The sequence below is a fragment of the Ranitomeya variabilis genome, chromosome 7 (assembly GCF_051348905.1).
Source record: "Ranitomeya variabilis isolate aRanVar5 chromosome 7, aRanVar5.hap1, whole genome shotgun sequence".
Lineage (NCBI taxonomy): Eukaryota > Metazoa > Chordata > Amphibia > Anura > Dendrobatidae > Ranitomeya > Ranitomeya variabilis.
In genome coordinates, this window is record NC_135238.1 from 99,217,975 (window position 1) to 99,241,487 (window position 23,513).

General features: G+C 42.8%; 1 protein-coding gene across 7 annotated transcripts in view; it reads right to left on the minus strand.

Annotated features, from left to right (window-relative positions):
* The window catches only part of TNRC18 (trinucleotide repeat containing 18), a 997,170-nt gene that overhangs the window by 629,159 nt on the left and 344,498 nt on the right, over positions 1–23,513 (minus strand). For 6 of the 7 annotated variants that reach the window (XM_077275610.1, XM_077275609.1, XM_077275606.1 and 3 more), the window contains 4 exons: positions 15,874–16,220; positions 14,408–14,699; positions 10,750–11,568; positions 10,450–10,628 (listed from right to left, as the gene is read on the minus strand). In XM_077275610.1, the coding sequence (XP_077131725.1) occupies positions 10,450–10,628; positions 10,750–11,568; positions 14,408–14,699; positions 15,874–16,220 (1,637 nt within the window). The remainder of the gene's footprint in view (positions 1–10,449; positions 10,629–10,749; positions 11,569–14,407; positions 14,700–15,873; positions 16,221–23,513) is intronic. The other variant, XM_077275608.1, reaches the window with a different exon arrangement.

Sequence of the window (23,513 nt, forward strand, 5' to 3'; positions counted from 1 at the left end):
GATTTGTGTGGGGCGATGTGGCTGGGGGGCGGGATTATGTGTGGTGATGTGGTGGGGGGCGGGATTGTGTGTGGAGATGTGGTGGGGCGGGATTATGTGTGGTAACATGGTGGGGGGGCAGGATTGTGTGTGGTAATGTGGTGGGGCCGGGATTATGTGTGGTAATGTGGTGGGGGGCAGGATTATGTGTGGTAATGTGGTGGGGGCGGGATTGTGTGTGGTAATGTGGTGGGGGGCGGGATTGTGCGTGGTAATGTGGTGGGGGGTGGGATTGTGTGTGGTGATGTGGCGGGGGCAGGATTATGGGTAATGTGGTGGGGGGGCGGTATTGTGTGTGGTAATGTGGTGGAGGGCGGGATTGTGTGTGGTAATGTGGTGGAGGGCGGGATTGTGTGTGGCAATGTGGTGGGGGCAGGATTGTGTGTGGTAATGGGGTGGGGTGGAATATGTGTGGTGATGTGGTGGGGGGCGGAGCTAATGTGCAGGGGGTGGGATTAGCGAGTAATCATGATGCTATATACATACATACATACATACAGTTATATGAAAAAGTTTGGGCACCCCTATTAATCTTAAGCTTAATGTTTTATAAAAATTGTTTTTTTTGCAGCAGCTATTTCAGTTTCATATATCTAATAACTGTTGGACACAGTAATGTTTCTGCCTTGAAATGAGGTTTATTGTACTAATAGAAAATGTGCAATCTGCATTCAAACAAAATTTGGTGCATAGGTATGGGCACCTCACCAGAAAAGTGACATTAATATTTAGTAGATCTTCCTTTTGCAAAAATAACAGCCTCTAGTCGCTTCCTGTAGCTTTTAATGAGTTCCTGGATCCTGGATGAAGGTATTTTTGACCATTCCTCTTTACAAAACAATTCCAGTTCAGTTAAGTTTGATGGTCGCCGAGCATGGACAGCCCTCTTCAAATGATCCCACAGATGTTCAATGATATTCAGGTCTGGGGACTGGGATGGCCATTCCAGAACAGTGTAATTGTTCCCCTGCATGAATGCCTGAGTAGATTTGGAGCGGTGTTTTGGATCATTGTCTTGCTGAAAGATCCATCCTCTGCGTAACTTCAACTTTGTCACTGATTCATAAACATTATTGTCAAGAATCTGCTGATACTGAGAGGAATCCATGCGTCCCTCAATTTTAACAAGATTCCCGATGCCGGCATTGGCCACACAACCCCAAAGCATGATGGAACCTCCACCAAATTTTACTGTGGGTAACAAGTGTTTTTCTTGGAATGCTGTGTTTTTTTGCCGCCATGCATAATGCCTTTTTGTATGACCAAACAACTCAATCTTGGTTTCATCAGTTCCCAGGACCTTCTTCCAAAAAGAAATTGGCTTCTCCAAATGTGCTTTTGCATACCTCAGCCGACTCTGTTTGTGGCGTGCTTGCAGAAACGGCTTCTTTCGCATCACTCTCCCATACAGCTTCTCCTTGTGCAAAGTGCGTTGTATAGTTGACCGATGCACAGTGACACCATCAGCAGCAAGTTGATGCTGCATTTCTCTGGAGGTGGTCTGAGGATTGTCCTTGACTGATCTCACCATTCTTCTTCTCTGCCTTTCTGATGTTTTTCTTGGCCTGCCACTTCTGGCCTTAACAAGAACTGTACCTGTGTTCTTCCATTTCCTTACTATGTTCCTCACAGTGGAAATTGACAGGTTAAATCTCTGAGACAGCTTTTTGTATCCTTCCCCTGAACAACTATGTTGAATAATCTTTGTTTTCAGATCATTTGACAGTTGTTTTGAGGAGCCCATGATGCCACTCTTCAGAGGAGATTCAAACAGGAGAACAACATGCAAGTGGCCACTTTAAGTAGCTTTTCTCATGATTGCATACACCTGGCTATGAAGTTCAAAGCTCAATGAGGTTACAAAACCAAAAAAAGTGCTTTAGTAAGTCAGTAAAAAGTAGGTAGGAGTATTTAAAACAAGAAAATGATAAGGGTGCCCATACTTATGCACCTGTCAAATTTTGTTTGAATGCAGATTGCATATTTTCTGTTAGTACAATAAACCTCATTTCAAGGCAGAAACATTACTGTGTCTAACAGTTATTAGATATATGAAACTGAAATAGCTGTTGCAACAAAAACAATTTTTATAAAACATTAAGCATAAGATTAATAGGGGTGCCCAAACTTTTGCATATAATTGTATATACACACCGTATATACTCGAGTATAAGCCGACCCGAGTATAAGCCGTCCCCCCTAATTTTGCCACAAAAAAACTGGTAAAACTTAATGACTCGAGTATAAGCCTAGGGTTGGAAATGCAGCAGCTACCAGTAAATATCAAAAGTAAAAATAGATACCAATAAAAGTACATCAGTAGGTTAAGTGTTTTTGAATATCCATATTGAATCAGGAGCCCCATATAATGCTCCATAAAATTTATGATGGCACCATAAGATGCTCCATATTAAAATATGCCCCATATAATCCTGCATAAAGGTTAATAATGGCCCCATAAGATGCTCCATAGACACATTTGCTTCAGAGGTGGTAATCTTGGTAGAATTTTGGCACAGAAAGAGAGTCGCTGGATCTATTTGTTGAGTACTATGGTTCCACAGGGCCTTAATGAAACCATGGGCTTTTCTGCATTTTTATAATTGTTCAATATTTCTCCAAGTGTTTATTCTGTTTTTAATTTGTGTGTTTGTTGGTTTTAACTTCTAATTTTCGTTGTTTTATTAATTAGAAGCGGCTCATCAAGTAGTTTTACTTCGTCTGTCCTTCGTACCTTCAGAACATTATTGGGTCCGGTTTTACAGATTCATTCATTATGGACTATTTTTTTATGCAGTGTATGTTGTCTTGTTTTTCCATCAATAATTAATTAGGGAGTAGGTACTTTATGGGGCTGCTTATTTATGGGTAGTGGATTCAATGTAGATATGTGGGAGGATTTTTTTATGTATTCTTTTTTGGGCATTATGTTATTATGTATATTTGTATGTCACTTTATAGTTTATTTATGGGCACTATATATTGGTATTGTAATTATAATGTATTTATATTGTTTGTAGTTATTTGTTGTATATATGGTGTTATTTATATAATTATTTTGTTATTTAATACTATATAAGAAATATTATTGTGTGTGATATTGTGCATGTATTGTACCACATGCGCGATAATTGTTGTATAATTGTTTTATATACATATATTTATTATACATTATGCGGGGTTTGCACATATTATATAGTTTCACTAATACACAATTCAGGATATACTTTTATTTTTATATTAATTTTTTGTTTGCCAACTTTGGATTAATATGCCCATAAATATAAGTTACTTTTATTAAGAAATCCCCAGTTTTTGTAATAGTGGCAATTGTTTATCTGCCCATACTTTCCCGAGTACATTCATCTCAGCGATTTGTTTTTCGGTGTCCGGTGAGCGCATGCGCAGGTCAGGAGCTTCCCCGTGACTTCCTGCCTCGCTCACTATGGTAACAAATAGTGTTCTTACACTTGCGTTCCAGATGCGAAGAGCAGGAAGTCTCTTTTCACAAAGGAGGAACTCCAGGGACCGGCGCATGCGCAATGTACCACCAGTAATGCCGACATGAAAATCAGCTGTGTACAGGGTATTTATCAGCGGCCAGTTCGGCTAGCAGCACACATGCCCCCTATCGAGGAAGAAATCACGGCGAAACGGCGCTGTCGGGGTTTTTGAGGGTATTACCACCGGGACAATATTTTTGTAAGTATTTGTAGTCGGTTTATATCTGGACATGGAATTATATTGAGACACCTTCTTTGCACTATGCACTTTTTACCTTAAACATCTCATTGCTTGCAGTAGGGAGGAAAGGTTTTTACATTTAAGCCTGCTCTACTGTTTTATACTGGCAATAGGGATGCGTACAATGGATTAGGTGTGCTATTTATACTCATAGCTGTCCAATCCTTTTGTTTGTTCTGGGTTGCTGTTCTACCCTCATTTATTGGTGATTGTCCCTTGTATGTATTTTTTAATATTTATATAATTAAAGATATTATTTTATTGATACGTTATTTTTTGTCTTTCCTCTTATTTTCTCTTTATCATATATATATGGGGAATTTTGATTAGTTACATTTGCCCAATATAATGTTGCACAAATGTTGATTATGGCCCCATAAGATGCTCCATAAAGATATTTGCCCCATATAGTGCTGCGCAAACCTTGATTATGGCCCCCATAAGATACTCCATATAGATATTTGCCCCATATAATGCTGCACAAACGTTATGGCCCCATAAGAAACTCCATACAGACATTTGCCCCATATAATAATCTTTATTTTATTTTTATATAGCGCTAACATATTCCACAGCGCTTTACAGGTTGCACACACATTATCGTCACTGTCCCCGTTGGGGCTCACAATCTAAATTCCCTATCAGTACGTCTTTGGAATGTGGGAGGAAACCGGAGTACCCGGAGGAAACCCACGCAAACACACAAACATACAAACTCTTTGCAGATGTTGTCCTTAGTGGGGCTTGAACCCAGGACTCCAGCGCTGCAAGGCTGCTGTGCTATCCACTGTGCCACCGTGCTGCCCATATAGTGCTGCACAAACATTATCGCCCCATAAGATACTCCATACAGACACTTTCCCCATATAGTGCTGCACAAACGTTGATTATGGCCCCATACAGACACTTGCCCGTTTATAGTGCTGTACAAACGTTATGGCCCCATACAGACACTTGCCCCATATAGTGCTGCATAAACGTTGATTATGGCCCCTGTTGTGAATTCGCTCTTGGACTCCCTCCGGTGGTTTAAGTAGCACTTTTGTGAATTCTGCTCTTGGGCTCCCTCCTGTGGTTTTGAGTGGTATAGCTGCTTCTTGGATTTAGCATCAGCAGCTGCTTCCACTGATCGTCTTTCTGGCTTGGCTATTTTAGTCTGGCCTTATCCCTCAATCAATGCCAGTTGCCAATTGTTCCTGCTTGGAGTCACTGCTCTTTTGGATTTCCCTGACACTCTGTCCAGTTCAGCAAAGATAAGTCCTTGCTTGTCCTTTTGCAGTTTACTTGTTGTGGACTTTATTGTTCAGCACATTCTATGTTTTGCTCATTTGTCCAGCTTATCAGTATGGATCTATTCAGCTAAGCTGGAAGCTCTGGGCTGCAGATTTTGCCCTCCACACCTTTAGTCAGGTGTGGAGATTTTTGCATATCTCTGCGGTGGACTTTTTCTAGTTTTTTTACTGACCGCACAGTGTTCTTTCCTGTACTATCTATCTAGCTAGACGTGGCCTCCTTTGCTAAATCTTGTTTCATACTACGTATGTCATTTCCTTCTCCTCTCACAGTCATTATTTGTGGGGGGCTGTCCTATCCTTTGGGGATTTTTTCTGAGGCAAGATAGCTTTCCTATTTCTACCTTTAGGGGTAGCTAGTTCTCCGGCTGTGACGAGGTGTCCAGGGAGTGACAGGAACATCCCACGGCTGCTGCTAGTGTTGTGTTAAGATCAGGAACTGCGGTCTGTATAGTTACCACCTGCTCAGAGCTAGTCGCATGTCGCTCCTAAATTACCAGTCCATAACAGGCCCCATACACTTGCCCCTTTATAGCGCTGCACAAACGTTATGGCCCCATACAGACACTTGCCCCTTTATAGTGCTGCACAAACGTTATGGCCCCATACAGACACTTGCCCCATATAGTGCTGCACAAACGTTGATTATGGCCCCATACAGACACTTGCCCCTTTATAGTCCTGCACAAACGTTATGGCCCCATACAGACACTTGCCCCATTATAGTGCTGCACAAACGTTATGGCCCCATAAGATGTTCTATACAGACACTTGCCCCATTATAGTGCTGCACAAACGTTATGGCCCCATAAGATGCTCCATACAGACACTTGCCCCATTTGCTGTTGCTGCGATAAAAAAAAAAAATCACATACTCACCTCGCTGTCACTCAGGCCTCCGGCACTTTCAATATTCACCTGACTTTGTTCCGGCGCCGCTCCATCTTCAGCGTCTTCTGCACTGACGTTCAGGCAGAGGGCGCGCACTAACCACGTCACCGCGCCCTCTGACCTGAGCGTCACTGCAGAAGACGCTGAAGACGGAGCAGCGCCGGAAAGAGGAGCAGGTGAATATCGCGCAGCGCTGCACTCCCCTCCCCGTTATTCTCACCTGCTCCTGGCGTGGTGCAGTCCCTGCTTCCCGGCGCTGCAGCTTCTTCCTGTACTGAGCTGTCACAGTTACCACTCATTACAGTAATGATATGCGGCTCCACCCCTATGGGAGGTGGAGCCGCATATTCATTACTGTAATGAGCGGTACCATGGGACCGCTCAGTACAGTTAGAAGCTGCAGCACCGGGAAGCAGGGACTGCACCGCGCCAGGAGCAGGTGAGTATAATTAGACAACCCCCACTCCCCCTCCCCTGCCGACCCCTGGGTATGACTCGAGTATAAACCGAGAGGGGGACTTTCAGCCCCAAAAAATGGGCTGAAAATCTCGGCTTATACTCGAGTATATACGGTAAATAAATAATATTCATTGTGTAAACTAGGGGGCAGGTCAGTGAGGGATTAGTGACCCGTCAGAAGCCATACTGATGAATAGGTAATCAGAGCACCACATGAAGACCCCCACATGACGCGCCGGAGCATGTATGATGGCGCCAACCTGACACTGTGAGGTTACTGTGCACAATCCTGCTGACAGTTCCCTTTAAAGGAGGTTATGCATTAAAGAGAATCTGTCACCACATTTGACCTATCTACACTATTAATAAGGGCATAGAGGTTGAAGACTGCTGAATACACTGAAACCTGTATGATACCTGTATCATATCAGATGTTTTGTTGCTGACAAATCATCCTTTATCACTATGTAAATTACCTCTTTCCAGCCTATGTGGAGGACACTGCCTGGAAGATAACTCCAGAGATTATTTTACATGAAGGGGACGTTACCAGTGTGATGTGTAATGGCCGCTATCTACTATCACTGCCTAGCTGTGACTAGTTATAACTGACATATCTGCAGGTTCCTCACAGTTTCAGCTTCCAGCTCACAGACAGACAGGGTTGTAATTTTGTTGCAATACAGCAGAGCTGTGAGAATTGCAAAATATGTGTTTGCAGGAAGATCATTCTCCTGCCCTGTGTTAATTAGGCCTCTTTCACACTTCCATTTTTACCATCTGCACAGGATCCGTTAATTTTGAAAAGACGGATCCTGTGCAGATTGTAAAAATACAGGTGTACCGGGTCCGTTTTTTTTTTTTTTTTTTTTTTTTTTTTAAGGACCCATCGCGGCTATGGGCACCTGTTGTGTATGCGTCTTCGCAGCGGTTTTCCGCTGCAAAAACGCATTCACATCACAACTCATGTTAAAAATAATAAAAAAAATCTTGATATGCTCACCTTCCGGCATCCCTCGCAGCCTTCCCGATGCTCCCGTTCCCAGTAATGCCTTGCGAAATAACCCGATGACGTAGCGGTCTCACGAGACCGCTACGTCATCTGGGGTCATTGCTGGGATGCATTACTGGGAACGGGAATATCGCGTCAGTCACGAGCATCGGGAAGGCTGCGAGGGACGCCGGAAGGTGAGAATAATCAAGATTTTTTTAAAAAAAATTTAACATTATATCTTTTTACTATTGATGCTGAATAGGCAGCATCAATAGTAAAAATAGAGAGAGCAAGCGAGAGAGAATTTCCCTGACTGGAAATTCTTCCACGCATGCTCAGTTTCAAAAGACGGAACCTGGATTCCTGCTTTTGACAGTCAGCGAAGGATCCTGCGTCCATAGGCTTCCATTATAGCCAATGACGGACGGCGCAGGATCCGTCGCTGAGCGATTTTCCGACGTGCACAAAAAAATGTTCCTCTGTGCATTGTCTCCGCCCGACGGACAGCGATTTTAAGACGGATCCAATGCACGACGGATGAAACGGAAGGCCATCCATAACAATCCGTCGCTAATACAAGTCTATGAGAAAAAAACGGATCCAGCAGAAACATTTGCTGGATCCGTTTTTTTTACAAAACGACGCATTGTGACAGAAAAAGAAAGACGGAAGTGTGAAAGAGGCCTTACATGTCTGATACTGATAACTCTTCTTCATGTAAAACAAGCTCTGGAGGTAGAGTTTTCTTCCAGGCAGTGTCCTCCCTAGAGCCTGGAAGAGGTCATTTATATATAAGAACAATGGGAATTTCTCTGGAATTAAGACAATGGTTCACAGATTTTATTCAGATTCCTATGACCTACATTCCCATATAGATGGCTTAGGAGGGTTGAGCCTACTGACAGATTCCCTTTATAGAACAATTGTTCCCAACTGTACTTTCTTATGAAGGTTATTCAACTTTCTAATATATTTCAGCACTGAAAGCTGCCCCTGATCTACAGCTTGAAGCATGTGTTTGCCTGAAATCAGAGTCGTGTGTGAAGAGTACTAGCTGACTGTTCAACACAACAGTGAAGCCAGCCCCCTCATCTTGTCACAGCTGATGAATTGACAGCAATATGTAAATAGAAAAAAAAATTCAGAATGTAGTGGTTCAAGATTCAAAGCCGTGAAGGATTCAGTGGCAGGTTCCTACCAAGAAGACAGGTCATGCTATGCCCGCACTTACAAGACAAGCAGGCAACACTACAGCCTCCAGCAGCCATGGGCTGAGCTTTATACCAAGGCTGCATTCTTCATCTCTGTGACTTCGCCAGACAAGATTTCAACTATATCTCTTCGGGAGTATTACATGCCACTCCATATTACTGTGTGGCAGCCAGCAGTGGCATATTAAACTGTTGAAAGGCAGCAGCATTTTACTCACTCAGAGCTTTGTGGAAATGCTGGCTGGTGACATCATGTAGATGGGAGAGTGGGATGGTTAATCACGAGTGGTGACATTGCAATCATCCCACCCATTGTGATGGCTGTGATTGGTGCCGATCACAGCATATCACGTTTGTTTGTTTTTTATTTAAAAACTTTATTGACACATTGCTGTGATGGGCTAGTCAGAGTTGACCAGCCAATAGCATAGATTGCCGATGCGGGGGAGCGGTACAGACCCCTGGGGCGATGTGAAGGGATGGTCTGTTGTCAGGGACAGCAGTCATCCTAACCCGGTAACCACGCGATGCAGTGCGATGACCAGAAAAACCGGCGCCATACATATACGGCACTTTGCGGGAACGCAGCTCCCACAGCACCGTACATGTACGGCGCATGTCAGGAAGGGGTTTAAAGGGAACCGGTCATGTCAAAAAACGCTATTAACCTGCAGATATGGGGTTAATCTGCAGGTTAATAGCATTCTGAACCTGCTCGGCGCCTCCACTTAAACCAGAAATCTGCTGGGAGGAATAGTTCATTTCCTCTCGGCAGCGTGGGTCTCGGTCATGATGGGGGCGCAGGTACAGGTGTCTCTGTATATACAGATTGGCGGTTGTAACTGTACCCCTAGCTCTGACTAACAGATAGCTTAACATTAAGGCCGGCTGTCAGTCTGTGCACGGTTACAGCCGACGCTCAATATACACAGAGCAGTGACGGAAAATCTGCAAGCGCCACCCACATGACTGACATTTCCTCTCGGCAGCGTGGATCTAAGTGACGGCGTTGGAAAGGTTCAGAATGCTATTAACCTGTAGATTAGCCCCATATCTGCAGGTTAATAACGTTTTTTTTTTTTTTCACAAGAAAGGTTCCCTTTAAAAATAATTATACAAATCAATAATTATTAACACTATAAAAAATTAGGACACAATCCATTTAAGGAATTCATTTAAAACCATGGTGAGCATTTTCAACCCACAGATGCTTTACAGAATTTTAGAACACCGGGGCACAAAAATGAAAAATATTTATTTTCCCACTATAAAGATATGTACACACATTAGCTTTTTCAGGAAAATGCGCCGCTAAAACCCCTATAAAATGAACATAGTGCACAATGATAAAAGAAGTGATATAGTTGGGGTTAACAGTTTCAGGGTTTGGAAACCCTGCCCATTCTTTCTTGGTTGGGAAGCCGCCCATTCACTGTACTTTAAAAAAAAAAATGTTACCGTATTATTGTGCTGTGATAATCTTATAAATGTGCCCCTGCTGTGTACTGTGTAATGGCTGTGTCTGACAATACAGAGATGCTCCAGTTCATGGTCCGCACATACCGCAGCTCCCAGCTGAGGGAGCACAAGTCACTTATAAGCGTGCATACAGACAACACAGCAGGGGATCATAGTTGCTTCTTGAAGGTAACATTTCTCTGCTTGAGATTATAATTATTACTTAAATAAATATACGATAATAACTGATCAGAGAATATGCTAGTTATCATGCTCACATACCGCTACATAGTTTGAAAAAAAGACTTTAATGAAGACAATTATACATAGACTTTTAACTAAAAAGGTCTTGTCCACTCACCGGTGTATTTTTTCCTTGTTTCCAGCTATATTTTTTATTTAGTGTTAATTCTCGAGGCAATTGGATTGATTTGGCATTCAGGTAATCCAAAGTTGGTGAAGAAAGCACTTCCATTAACATTTGAGAGCTAACAGCCAACAGGCTTTCAAGAGAAGGTTTAATGTGGCAGCTTTGCAAATCTGTTAAGTGAAAGCACAAAATAAAAACAACATTAACATGTGCAATGAAGCATTATCTTTAGTGACTGGCTACTACTGCCCTTATACATTGGAACAGTTTCAAACACAAAAAGGAACTTACTGTCCATTTGCTTTCTTCTCTCAAGTTCGATCTCAGCTATTTCACTTAGTAGGACAATGCCTTGGAGAAGTGAGCTGTCTGCTGATGGATCAGGAGTCAGAACTGCTGTGCTTCTACGTGGCAGGCAGCAGGCCTGAGGCATTTCAGATGCCGCAACCAACGCATTCATACCAGCCAGTGGATCATTCATACATTTCACATCAGAAAGGTGAGCACACATGTCCTCTTTACAGTTCAAAGGTCCAGATGTCACACTATCTGTCCAAGAGCTTTCCTTTCCCATGTTCAAATCCATAAGATCATTGGTTTTGGTGGATGGTTTAACATGATGAAGAATTCTTTCTAAATCCATTTCACTACTTGGAGACTCAAAAGTGTCAGTAAAGTCCGTTTGAGTTGAATATGTACCTTTTCCAATGCAAAGATCAATTTCAGAAAAGCAAGGGGAAAGCCGTTCCCCTTTTCTGAGGTCTTCTTTCTCATCTACTTTTGCAGAATCTGTTTCTTGACATAAAAAATGTTGGCATTCTGCCGACACTTTACAAACATCTGTTTCACTGAAGATTTTACAACTTGTCATGGTAGGTAAACCTTCTGCTCTAATGGCGTTGGTGGTTAATTCAGCTGCCTCTGCTTCCTCAGACACATGTGCAGGTTTGAGATCCAAGGGAGTTTCAATATCACATGTTTTTGATTCAGATAGTTTGATAACTGGAGCAAAATTTTCAGCGTTTTCAACATTTTTTGGTTGATTTATATAGGAAAGCTGGTGCTGCATGGAGGGTGAAAGACGCTGCGCTGAGTATCCATGTATGTCATCTGAAAACAGAAATAATTTATGATCAACGTGGACTTGAATTCTCATTTAGTCATGACAAAACCATGCATATTATGTATATATTGTATCGATATGATGTGTTTCTAAGGTGGGATTTAGGATATCTTATGACAAGTAAAGGGATGGAAATTCATATCTTCCAAGGAAGTTTAGTCTACTACTCAGAAAATAAAGGGAACTGCATAAACATCGACAATAAAAGAAAATGCCCAAATGCCCTTGGTATTTTTGGATCACACACAGTGTTGACATATGCCCTAGGTATTTTTGGGTCACACAAAGTGTTGACATGTGCAATGCAATAAATATAAGTATGTAGTGGGATGTGGTAATTGTGCACTTCCTTAAAGCACCAATACAGTAATTTTTTTAACCTTTTGTTAGGTAATGCATGTACTGTAGCTCACTGATAGCATTCTTCACCTGTTTTCAGCCTCACATAATAATAATAATAACCTTCATATAGCGCCAACATATTCCGCAGCGCTTTACAGTTTAACAGTTTCAAACACAACAGTCATAAGTAACAACGTTTAACAATACGATAATTTAAGCAAAATAAGACGACCCTGCTCGTGAAAGCTTACAATCTACAATGAGGTGGGGGAGATACAAAGTACAGGTGTGTATTTACAATGATGTATTTACAATGCTGGTCCAGCCATCTTCAGGGGGTGGGGGATAGGTGGAGATAGTGAATGGGCTACACACACGCACAAACATAAAATGACTGATTAGTGAACATAATAGGCTGCTCTGAACAAATGTGTTTTGAGGGAGCGCCTAAAACTATGTAAATTTTGGATGGTCCGAATATCTTGGGGTATAGCATTTCAGAGGATAGGCTCAGCATGGGAGAAGTCTTGGAGTCGGGAGTAGAAAGTACGAATTAGTGCAGAGGTTAGCTCAAAGTCGTTTGCAGAGCGCAGCGGTCGGTTAGGCTGATAGACAGAAATAAGGGAGGAGATGTAAGGGGGTACTGCACTGTGAAGAGCTTTGTGGGTAAGAACAAGTACTTTGAATTGGATTCTATAATGAACGGGCAGCCAGTGTAACGACTGGCGAAGAGCTGACACGTCTGAATACCGATTAGCTAGATGGACAACCCTGGCTGCTGCATTAAGGATAGGCTGGAGAATGGAAAGTCGAATAAGGGGGAGGCCAATTAATAGAGCATTACAGTAATCCAGGCAGGAGTGCATCAAGGCGACCGTGAGGGTTTTTGTTGTTTCCATGGTGAGAAAAGGGCGGATTCTAGAGATGTTCTTTAGGTGTAAGAGGCACGAGCGGGCAAGGGATTATATATGGGATGTGAAGGAGAGATCGGGGTCAAACATGACACCCAGACAGCGCGCCTGCTGCCGGGTTATTATGCTGGTGCCACCAACGGAGAAGGAAATGTCAGATTTAGTGAGGTTAGTAGATGGTGGGAGCAGAAGAAGTTCAGTTTTGGAGAGGTTGAGTTTCAGATAGAAAGTGGACATGATGTTGGAGACTGCGGACAGTCACTGGCGTTCTGTAGTACAGCGGGGTTAAGGTCAGGGGATGACATGTATAGTTGTGTGTCATCGGCATAAAGATGGTACTGAAAGCCAAATCTGCTGATGGTCTGTCCAATTGGGGCCGTGTAAAGGGAGAAGGGAGCCAAGGACTGAGCCCTGAGTTCCCCCGATAGTGAGAGGAAGAAGTGATGAAGTGGAGCCAGAGAACAGAACACTAAAGGAGCTGTCAGAAAGATAGGAAGAGAACCAGGAGAGAGCAATGTCCTTAATACCTATTGACTGGAGCCTAGAGAGTAGGAGAGGGTGGTCAACAGTGTCGAAAGCTGCAGAAAGGTTGAGAAGAATGAGCAGAGTGTGGTCACCGTTACATTTTGCTGTCAGAAGGTCGTTAGTCACCTTGATGAGTGCAGGTTCTGTCGACTGTAGGGGGCGGAAACCGGACTGTGAAGGGTCTAGGAGGGAGTGAGTGAAGAGGAAACGGGTAAGGCGGGAGTAGATCAAGTGCTTCCAAGAGTTTAGAGATGAAGGGGAGATTGTAGACCGGTCTGTAGTTATTTGTGCAGGTTTGGTCGAGGGTGGGTTTCTTTAGTAATGGAGTAATGATAGAGTGTTTGAAGGAGGAGGGTAAAATTAAAGATTGTAGTTAGGGGAGTTGTGACGACTGGAGAGAGACTGGAGGAGATGAGAGGGAATGGGGTCAGTAGTACATGTAGTCGGACGAGAAGAAGAGAGGAGCCTGGAGACGACTTCTTCTGTGATGGGATCGAATGTGGAGAGTGAGCCAGGGGAAATGCAGGGAGGAATGGGAGTCACTGCTCTTGGTGGCTGGGAGCGGATTTCCTGACGGATATTATCTATTTTCTCCCACATGAATACACCTGTGACTGGTCAAATCACGCACTGGTTGGTGTATGAAGCAAAGGTCACATTTTTAAATATTCTCAATGCAAGTCTATGGGAACTCATAAGGAGGAAGTGTAGTCTCATTATTGAGAAAAAAAGACTCAGTGATCCTGCAGGTTACAAAGTGTTACATAGTGCCAAAGTAACCAAAGTGGGGCTGAAAACAGAAGACGACTCTGACCAGTGAGTATGTAACTACATGCATTACACGTACATACATGTCTACTAACAAAAGGATTGAAACAAATGCTGGAGTGATACTTAAATATTTTCTGTGAGGCAAAAACATTTGTTGATAACTGCTTGGTCACATGGACCAAAAATGGTTTCCAAGCTGAGAACTGTCCTCAGTCAACCAGATCTTTGTTAAAAGTTTAACTTATTCGCAAAAAAAGTAGGACAGATAAAAACAAACCTTGGAGTGGAGAAGAGCTACCTTGTTCCATAGATGGATCTTTCACTGACCCATCATTAGCTTCTATTTTGGTTAGCAACATTGAAGAAGGTGAAGAACTGCTGAAAGATGGCGGCTCAGAGTATTTATAAGAATCTTCTTCCAATTTGTTTGCAGCAGAGAATGATTCAAGGAGAGGTGATGAAGCAAACACTTTGCTACAGGAATTAGATGAAGAACTGCAAAAAGAGCTTTCCTTATCAGTTTGTGAAGACAAATCCCCAACTTTTTCTTGTCCCAGTTTCATCCGCTCCTAAAGATTAAAAACAGACAACCCTTTTGCTCAGAGAAAGTATTATACTAATGGTCAAAATACAAAAGTACTACAAGAAAAGACAGGATTTGTTCAGCATTAAAGGGGTTCTCCGTTCCAAACAGACAGAGTGACTGCAGACTTATGAATCCCCGGAGAGTCTCCCTCACATAAAATATAACCTTTAATTCAAAATACTAAAATAAATGACTCTGGACAAAAAAGTGACACAAAAATACAATACCACATACATAAAGCACCTTCATATACATGCTATTAGTATGAGATATACAATCCTGTTGACAGGTTCCACGAGTAAAGATCATTGTTGCTTAGTCAGTTGGTTTCATGCTTTCACTGGTGGTAGGTTTTGCTACAAATAGGACACAACTTTCCCTTCTGCTCAGCAACAATATCCCACCATGTGGCTTTCAACTTTTTTCACGTACTAGTCTAACCATTTTCACAATGACAAACAGCCAGGAACAAAAACTAAATGTCTGCAGGTCTAAAGAAAAAAATAAAATAAAATAAGTATCCCAAGGGTGCTTTGCTTGTCTTATCAGGGCTTGAGTCAATGCTCTCCATCCACACAAAACAGGATTCAGGAGTAAGCGCCGACTGGGCCATAGGCTATAATGATGCCAACAGAGTCAACTTGCGCTCTGACATGCATCATTTTAGGGCTCATACGCTTACTGAAGGCGGAAACCCAGATGTAGTAAATCAAGAGAAGAAGCAGAAATGCCCAACTTTGAAAGTTATTATCAGTTGGTTCTTCTCTCAAGTATCATAGACTGCAAATATCAGGAAAACAACAAACAATGAGTTGACGCTGAAAAACTATCATCCCCCATGCCCCTAAGTTCACTGCCGTGAGTTTGTACTGTTGGAAGCTTAATAAAAACAGTTTATGGGAATAGACAGGAGAGGAGAAGGAGTATGTATTTACAGAAATGTTAATAATCAGTAGCAAGCTTGAAGTCTTTCGGCTATAAGGATGGCCAGTATCAGCAGAAACATTCTACAGAATGACCTGCCTCAACATACTCAATATGTAGTAACTAACTGCCCTTTGTTAGATAATTTTGTGTGAAAAAGGATAGAAGAAACTATTATTTAACAAAGTTACTAAAAAAATATTATCTAAAAATAAAAATGCCTAAAGCCTTACCACAAGTTGTTCATTTCTGTGACATTCGTGTGATTCATGATGAGTTTTCCTTTGGAATTCTTTAGCTTCCAATTGTGCATTTCTCTGTAGTTCCGATATGTCAACATTTCTCTGTAGATCCAGCACATGTGGTTGTTCATTTCTCTGAGGCTCAACACTGTCCAGTTGTGCACCTCTATGTAATTCTACGGAATGTGCAGTTTGCTGCTGTAGCAGCATATACAGTTCATGTTGTCGCATAAGATGCTGATGAGAGAAAAGCTGGAGCTGGTGTGCATGCTGGATTGAAGTATGTGCCGATGAATACAATGAAGGCCAGAGGGGAGAAGTCGGATCAAGCATTTCTGCTGAGTAGCACAAAAAAAAAAAAAAATAATAACACAATATTAATACATATGTCAAACATATGTCATGTATATTTTTAGAAAATTGGAATGAGCCCTATTAATCATGTATGGTAGTTTACAGATGTTTGCATATGTGAACATCAGCATTGAGCCTGTAACGTGACAGGTCACTTTTATGCTCCGCTTTCCTGGTCGACATCTCATGTAGGTGCAGTCATTCCCAGGGGTGCCGCATTTGCAGTAATGATCTGATGATGTTGCGAGAGCTGAGTATTAGTGATGAGCAAATATACTCGTTACTCGAGACTTCCAGAGCTCGCTCGGGTGTCCTCCGAGTATTTTTTATTGCCTGGAGATTTCGTTTTCATCGCCTCAGCTGCATGATTTACATCTGTTAGCCAGCTTGATTACATGTGGGGATTCCCTAGCAACCAGGCAACCCCCACATGTACTCAGCCTGGCTATCAGATGTAAATCATTCAGCTGCGGCGATGAAAACTAAATCTCCGTGCACTAAAAAATACTCAGAGGACACCCGAGTGTGCTCGGGAAATCTCGAGTAACGAGTATACTCGCTCATCACTACTGAGTATCCATCTGTGCATGTGCTGACCCCCGGGAATGACAGAGTGTGAAATGTGGCCAGGGAGCAGGTCTCAGAAAGGTCACCTGTCAATCACAGGTAGACGTCAGGTGCCTGAAGGAGAAAGACCAAAAGAGCTTTAAGGGCAGGCCAAAAACCTGCATTTGTGAGCTCATCTGCATAAGAATTCACAAATGGATTACAAGATAACACAGATACAGACTTATAATATAAAAGGTATGGCTGTTATCATTGCAGGTAGTTTACGATCATGTTATTTTGGGGCCTGAAAACCTGCTTATCGGTTTCCTTTAACATACAATCACTGCAACATTTGCATAGGTTTTGGTACCTTTAAATTTTCCTACATGAAGACACAGGCTTGTAATGCAAATTAGAATCCTACCAGACATCTTGTCATCTGGTCTTCATCATTTTCCCAGATATTTGCATGTTTGTGGATTTACGAGGAAGAACTGTACAATAATGAGGACTTGCTACCAAGTCAAAAGTAACCAAGTAAGGCTACTTTCACACTAGCGTTAACTGCATTACGTCTCAAAACGTCTTTTTTCAGAAAAAACGCATCCAGCAAAAGTTTTTGCTGGATGCGTTTTTTCCCCATAGACTTGTATTGGCGACGTATTGCGACGGATTGGCATACGTCGTGTCCGTTTTACGACGTATGCGTCGAAATTTGGCGACGCGTCGTCGGCAAAAAACGTTGATTGTAACGTTTTTTGTCTCCGCCTAAAAAACGTGTCGCGACGTATCCTGCGGCATACGTCGTTGGCTGCAATGGAAGCCTATGAGCGACGGATGCGTCGGGACACGTCGTACGACGCAATACAGTGCTGCAATACGTTTTTTTACACTGAGCATGCTCAGAAGAAGGATTTTGTTGCCAATTGGCCAGACACCCCCAAATCTATATAAACCTGGCCTGGGCCTTCAACCCCACATATATGGCCACGTATATAAGTGCCACGTACATAAGTGCCACGTACATAAGTGCCACGTACATAAGTGCCACGTACATAAGTGTCACGTACATAAGTGCCACGTACATAAGTGCCACGTATACAAGTGCCACGTACATAAGTGCCACATACATAAGTGCCACGTATTTAAGTGCCACGTATATAAGTGCCACGTATTTTAAGTGCCACGTATTTCACGTAAATGCCACGATATTTCAGTGCCACGTATTTCAGTGCCACGCATTTACGTGCCACGATATTTCAGTGCCACGTATAACCACGTAGTTATAGTATTTATAGTACGTGGCACTGAAATACGTGGCACTGAAATACGTGGCACTATGACTGTCAGAAAATGTTCATTAAATGGTTAGGGGTGAGGTTAGGGGTAGGGTTAGGGTTTGGATCCCTTTATCATCATCCGTAGTTCATTAATCGGATGTATCCAGAGTCGCCTCCGTCTCCGTTGCTGCAGAAGCATCCTACGTTTTTCCGCTGCCGCCTCCTTCTCCCGCACTATGATATCCAGGCGATTTGTCTCAAAGATAACGTCGGTAACCAAACTAGCAATCCTCCCAAGAACACCTTCCATCGCTGCCACAAAACTAAAACCCTCAAAGATGGGCTGTAAAAACAGTAACTATATAGTTTTCCATATTTTCCAGTAGCCAATCAAATTTGGGAGCCTCCCATTTTAAAAACGGATCCGTCGGAAAAACGGATGCAACGGATGGTAAAAACGGATGCAACGTATGCAACGCATCCAGTATTTTCGACGGAAACGTTTAGTGGATTTGCGACGGATCCGTCGAAATGCTGTATGCATGGCATACGTTTGTCACCGTTTTTCACTTTTTTTACGCATCCGTTTTTTCGGCAAAAAAGACGTTTTGAGACGGTTTGCAGTTAACGCTAGTGTGAAAGTAGCCTAACCGACATACAGTTTCAGAGACATGCAGTGGGGAAAATAAGTATTTGATACACTGCCGATTTTGCAAGTTTTCCCTACTGCAAAGAATGGAGAGATCTGTATTATTTATCGTAGGTACAATTCAACTGTGAGAGACAGAATCTTTAAAAAAAAAAAATACAGAAAAATCACATTGTATGATTTTTACAAATTTAATGCAATAAAAAGCAAATTAAGTATTTAATACAATAGAAAAACAGAACTTAACATTTGGTACAGAAACCTTTGTATGCAATTAAAGAGGTCACATGTTTCCTGTAGTTCTTGACCAAGATTGCACACACTGCAGCAGGGATTTTGTCCCACTCCTCCATACAGATCTTCTCCAGATCTTTCAGGTTTCAGGGCTGTCGCTAGGCAAAGATTTTCTATTGGGTTTATTTGTAGAGACTAGCTTGGCCACTCCAAGACCTTGAAATGCTGTTTACGGAGCCACTACTTAGTTGAACTGCCTGTGTGTTTTGGTTTCTCAGCTTGAAAGACCCAGCCACGATCCATCTTCAATGCTCTGAGGAAAGGAAGTTTTTGGCCAAAATCTCACAATACGTGACCCACATCCATCCTCCCTTCAATACGGCACAGTCGTCCTGTGCCCTTTGCAGAAAAGCAGCCCCAAAGTACGATATTTCCCCCACCATGCTTCATTGTTGGGACGGTGTTGTTGGGGTTTTACTCAACCTTCTTCCTCTGAACAAGGCGAGTGGAGTTGATGCTAAAAGGTTCTGTTTTGGTCTTATCAGACGACATAACTCACTGGTTCATCCAGATGGTCATTGGCAAACTTCAAACGGGCCTGGACATGTGCAGGCATGAGCAGGGAGATCATGCGTGCCCTGCAGGATTTTAATCCATGACAGCGTAATGTGTTATCTTGCATGGAGCCCCAGAGCTAGGAAGATTGACAGTCATCTTTTGTTTCTTCCATTTTCTAATAAATGCGCCAACAGTTGTTGCCTTTTTAACAAGCTCCTTCCATATTGTCCTGTATCCCATACCAGCCTTGTGCAGTAATTCAAATGGAGCCATTTCAGCACCAGTCATTCCTGATGATAGCATAAATACAGAAACTATTGGTGGTGCTCGCATTAGAAATAATTAAATTTCATTTAAGAAAAAATGAAAAGCGGCGCTCACTAGGTTCTGTAGCGAAATCCCTTAAACCATCAATGTAGCAAACAAAACGGTAGGCAGGGACTTAGCAAGAGACTGAAGGATGCTGTCAAGGCACTTCTACGAGTCTAAACCGAAACATGAAATTGCCGTCGACCAGTTTCCCGCTCATTCTCTGCCTACCATTTTGTTTGCTACATTGATGGAAGAAAAGATTTTACTGCAGAACCTGGTGAGTGCTGCTTTTCAGCCTTGTGCAAGTCTACAATTTTGTCCGTGTGTTCTTAGACAGCTCTTTGGTTTTGGCCATGTTGGAAAGGTTGGAGTGTGATTGTGTGTGTGGACAGGTGTATCTTATACAGGTAACTGAGATCAAACAGGTGCAATTAATATAGGTAAAGAATGCAGAGTAGGAGGGCTTCTTAACCCCTTAGTGACGGAGCCAAATTTTTTAAATCTGACCAGTGTCACTTTATTTGGTAATAACTTAACTCTGGAACGCTAAAACAAATCCCAGTTATTTTGAGGTTGTTTTTTCCTGACACATTATACTTTATGATAATAGTAAGTTTAGGTCGATATGTATTGTGCTTATTTATAAAAAATATCCAAATTTGAGAAAAATGTAACAAAATTAGCAATTTTCAAATTTTGAATAATTATCCTCTTTAGCTAGATAGTCATACCATAGCAAAACATTAATAAATAATATTTTCCACATGTCTACTTTACATCAGCACCGTTTGTAAAATGTTCTTTTATTTTTTAGCATTTTAGGAGGTTGAAAAATGTAGCAGTAATTTTTAATTTTTTCTAGGAAATTTACAAAATGTATTTTTTTAGGGACCTATCCATGTTTGAAGTGCCTTTAGGGGTCCCACATATTAGGAAAACCCCAAAAGCTATACCATTTTAAAAATAGCACCCCCTGAAATATTAAAAACTGCAGTCAGGTAGTTTATTAACTCTTCAGGTGATTTTCAGGAATTAATGCAAAGTGGCATGACAGAAATGAAAAAGTGTATTTTTTACTGCCTAAATGTTGCTAACTTCTAAACAGGTTACAACAGCCGTCAGACTCTTAAGGTACCGTCACATTAAGCGACGCTGCAGCGATATCGACAACGATGCCGATCGCTGCAGCGTCGCTGTGTGGTCGCTGGAGAGCTATCACACAGACAGCTCTCCAGCGACCAACGATGCCGAAGTCCCCGGGTAACCAGGGTAAACATCGGGTTACTAAGCGCAGGGCCGCGCTTAGTAACCCGATGTTTACCCTGGTTACCAAAAAAAACACAGTACATACTTACATTTCGGTGCCTGTCGCGTCCCCCGGCGTCCGCTTCCCTGCACTGTGTAAGCGCCGGCCCTAAAGCACAGCGGTGACGTCACCGCTGTGCTTTGCTTTACGGCCGGCACTGACACATTCAGTGCAGGAAGCTCTGAGCAGCAGCGCGGACGCCGGTGGACGTGACAGACATCAGAGGGTGAGTATGTAGTGTTTTTTTTTTACTTTTACAATGGTAACCAGGGTAAATATCGGGTTACTAAGCGCGGCCCTGCGCTTAGTAACCCGATATTTACCCTGGTTACCATTGTAAAACATTGCTGGCATCGTTGCTTTTGCTGTCAAACACGACGATACACGCCGATCTGACGACTGTTATGAACTGGTGGCCTAGGAGCAGCATGGACGAGCTCTGGAGTAGGTGGCCTCTATACTGACCGCAGACCCTGAACTTAACACATCAACTAGAAGTAGCTGTGGGATGTTCCTGTCACTCCCTAGACACCTCGTCACGGCCGGAGGACTAATTACACCTAAAGGAAGAAACAGGAATACTATCTTGCCTCAGAGAAAATTCCCAAAGGAAAGGCAGCCCCCCACAAATATTGACTGTGAGAGGAGAGGGAAATTACAAACGCAGACTGAAAACAGAATTTAGCAAAGGAGGCCACGCTACCTAGAAAGAAAAGACAGGAAAGAGTACTGTGCGGTCAGTATAAAAAATACTAAAAAATCCACCACAGAGAATACAAAAATCTCCACACCTAACTAAAGGCATGGAGGGTAACTGTGACTCCAGAGCTTCCAACTTGGCTGAGTAAATCTTAACACAGACAAAGCTGGACAAGAAAAAACATAGCAATTCACAGAACTATTAAGTCCACCGCATGTGGACTGCAAAAACAGAGCCAGGACTTATCATTGATGATTTGGACAATCCAGAAGGAGAAACCAAGCAGAGATGTGGATCCCTAGAAAACAATGGACAACTGGCACTCAATAAAGGAAGGAGCCAGACTAAATAGCCCCGTCCAAAGTGGAAGCAGCTGATGACTGTTGTGAAGGACAAACAGCAGCACTACCACTTATAACCACCGGAGGGAGCTAAAGAGCAGAACCCACATCAGAATTCACAACAGTACCCGCCTCTTGAGGAGGGGTAACCAAACCCTCACCAGAGCCCCCAGGCCGACCCGGACGAGCCAAATGGAAGGCACGAACCAAATCGTCAGCATGAACATCGGAGGCAACAACCCAAGAATTATCCTCCTGGCCATAACCCTTCCACTTGACAAGATACTGAAGCCTCCGTCTAGAAAAACGAGAACCCAAGATATTCTCCACAACATACTCCAACTCCCCATCAATCAACACCAGGGCAGGAGGATCAACAGAGGGAACCACGGGCACCACATATTTCCACAACAAAGATCTATGAAAAACATTATGGATGGAAAAAGAGGCTGGAAGGGCCAAACGAAAAGACACTGGTTTGATAATCTCAGAAATATTATAAGGACCAATAAACCGAGGCTTGAACTTCGGGGAAGAAACCTTCATAGGAACATGACGAGAAGACGACCAGACCAAATCCCCAACCCGAAGCCGGGAACCCACACGCCGACGACGGATGGCAAAACGCTGAGCCTCCTCCTGAGACAACACCAAATTGTCCACAACATGAGCCCAAATCTGCTGCAACCTGTCAACCACAGAGTCCACCCCAGGACAATCAGAAGACTCAACCTGCCCTGAAGAAAAACGAGGATGAAACCCAGAATTACAAAAGAATGGTGACACCAAGGTAGCAGAACTAGCCCGATTATTAAGGGCAAACTCGGCCAATGGCAAGAAAGCCACCCAATCATCCTGATCGGCAGACACAAAGCATCTCAAATAAGTTTCCAAAGTCTGGTTAGTTCGCTCGGTTTGGCCGTTTGTCTGAGGATGAAATGCGGAAGAAAAAGACAAATCAATGCCCAGCTTAGCACAAAAGGACCGCCAAAACCTAGAAACAAACTGGGAACCTCTATCGGACACAATATTCTCCGGAATGCCATGCAAACGAACCACATGCTGAAAAAACAACGGAACCAACTCAGAAGAGGAAGGCAACTTAAGGCAAAGGTACCAAATGAACCATCTTAGAAAACCAGTCACAGACCACCCAGATAACAGACATGATCTGGGAAACAGGAAGATCCGAAATAAAATCCATAGAAATATGCGTCCAAGGCCTCTCAGGGACCGGCAAAGGCAAAAGAAAACACTGGCGCGGGAGCGGCAAGGTTTGGCCCACGCACAAGTCCCACAGGACTGCACAAAAGAACACACATCCCGTGACAAAGAAGGCCACCAAAAG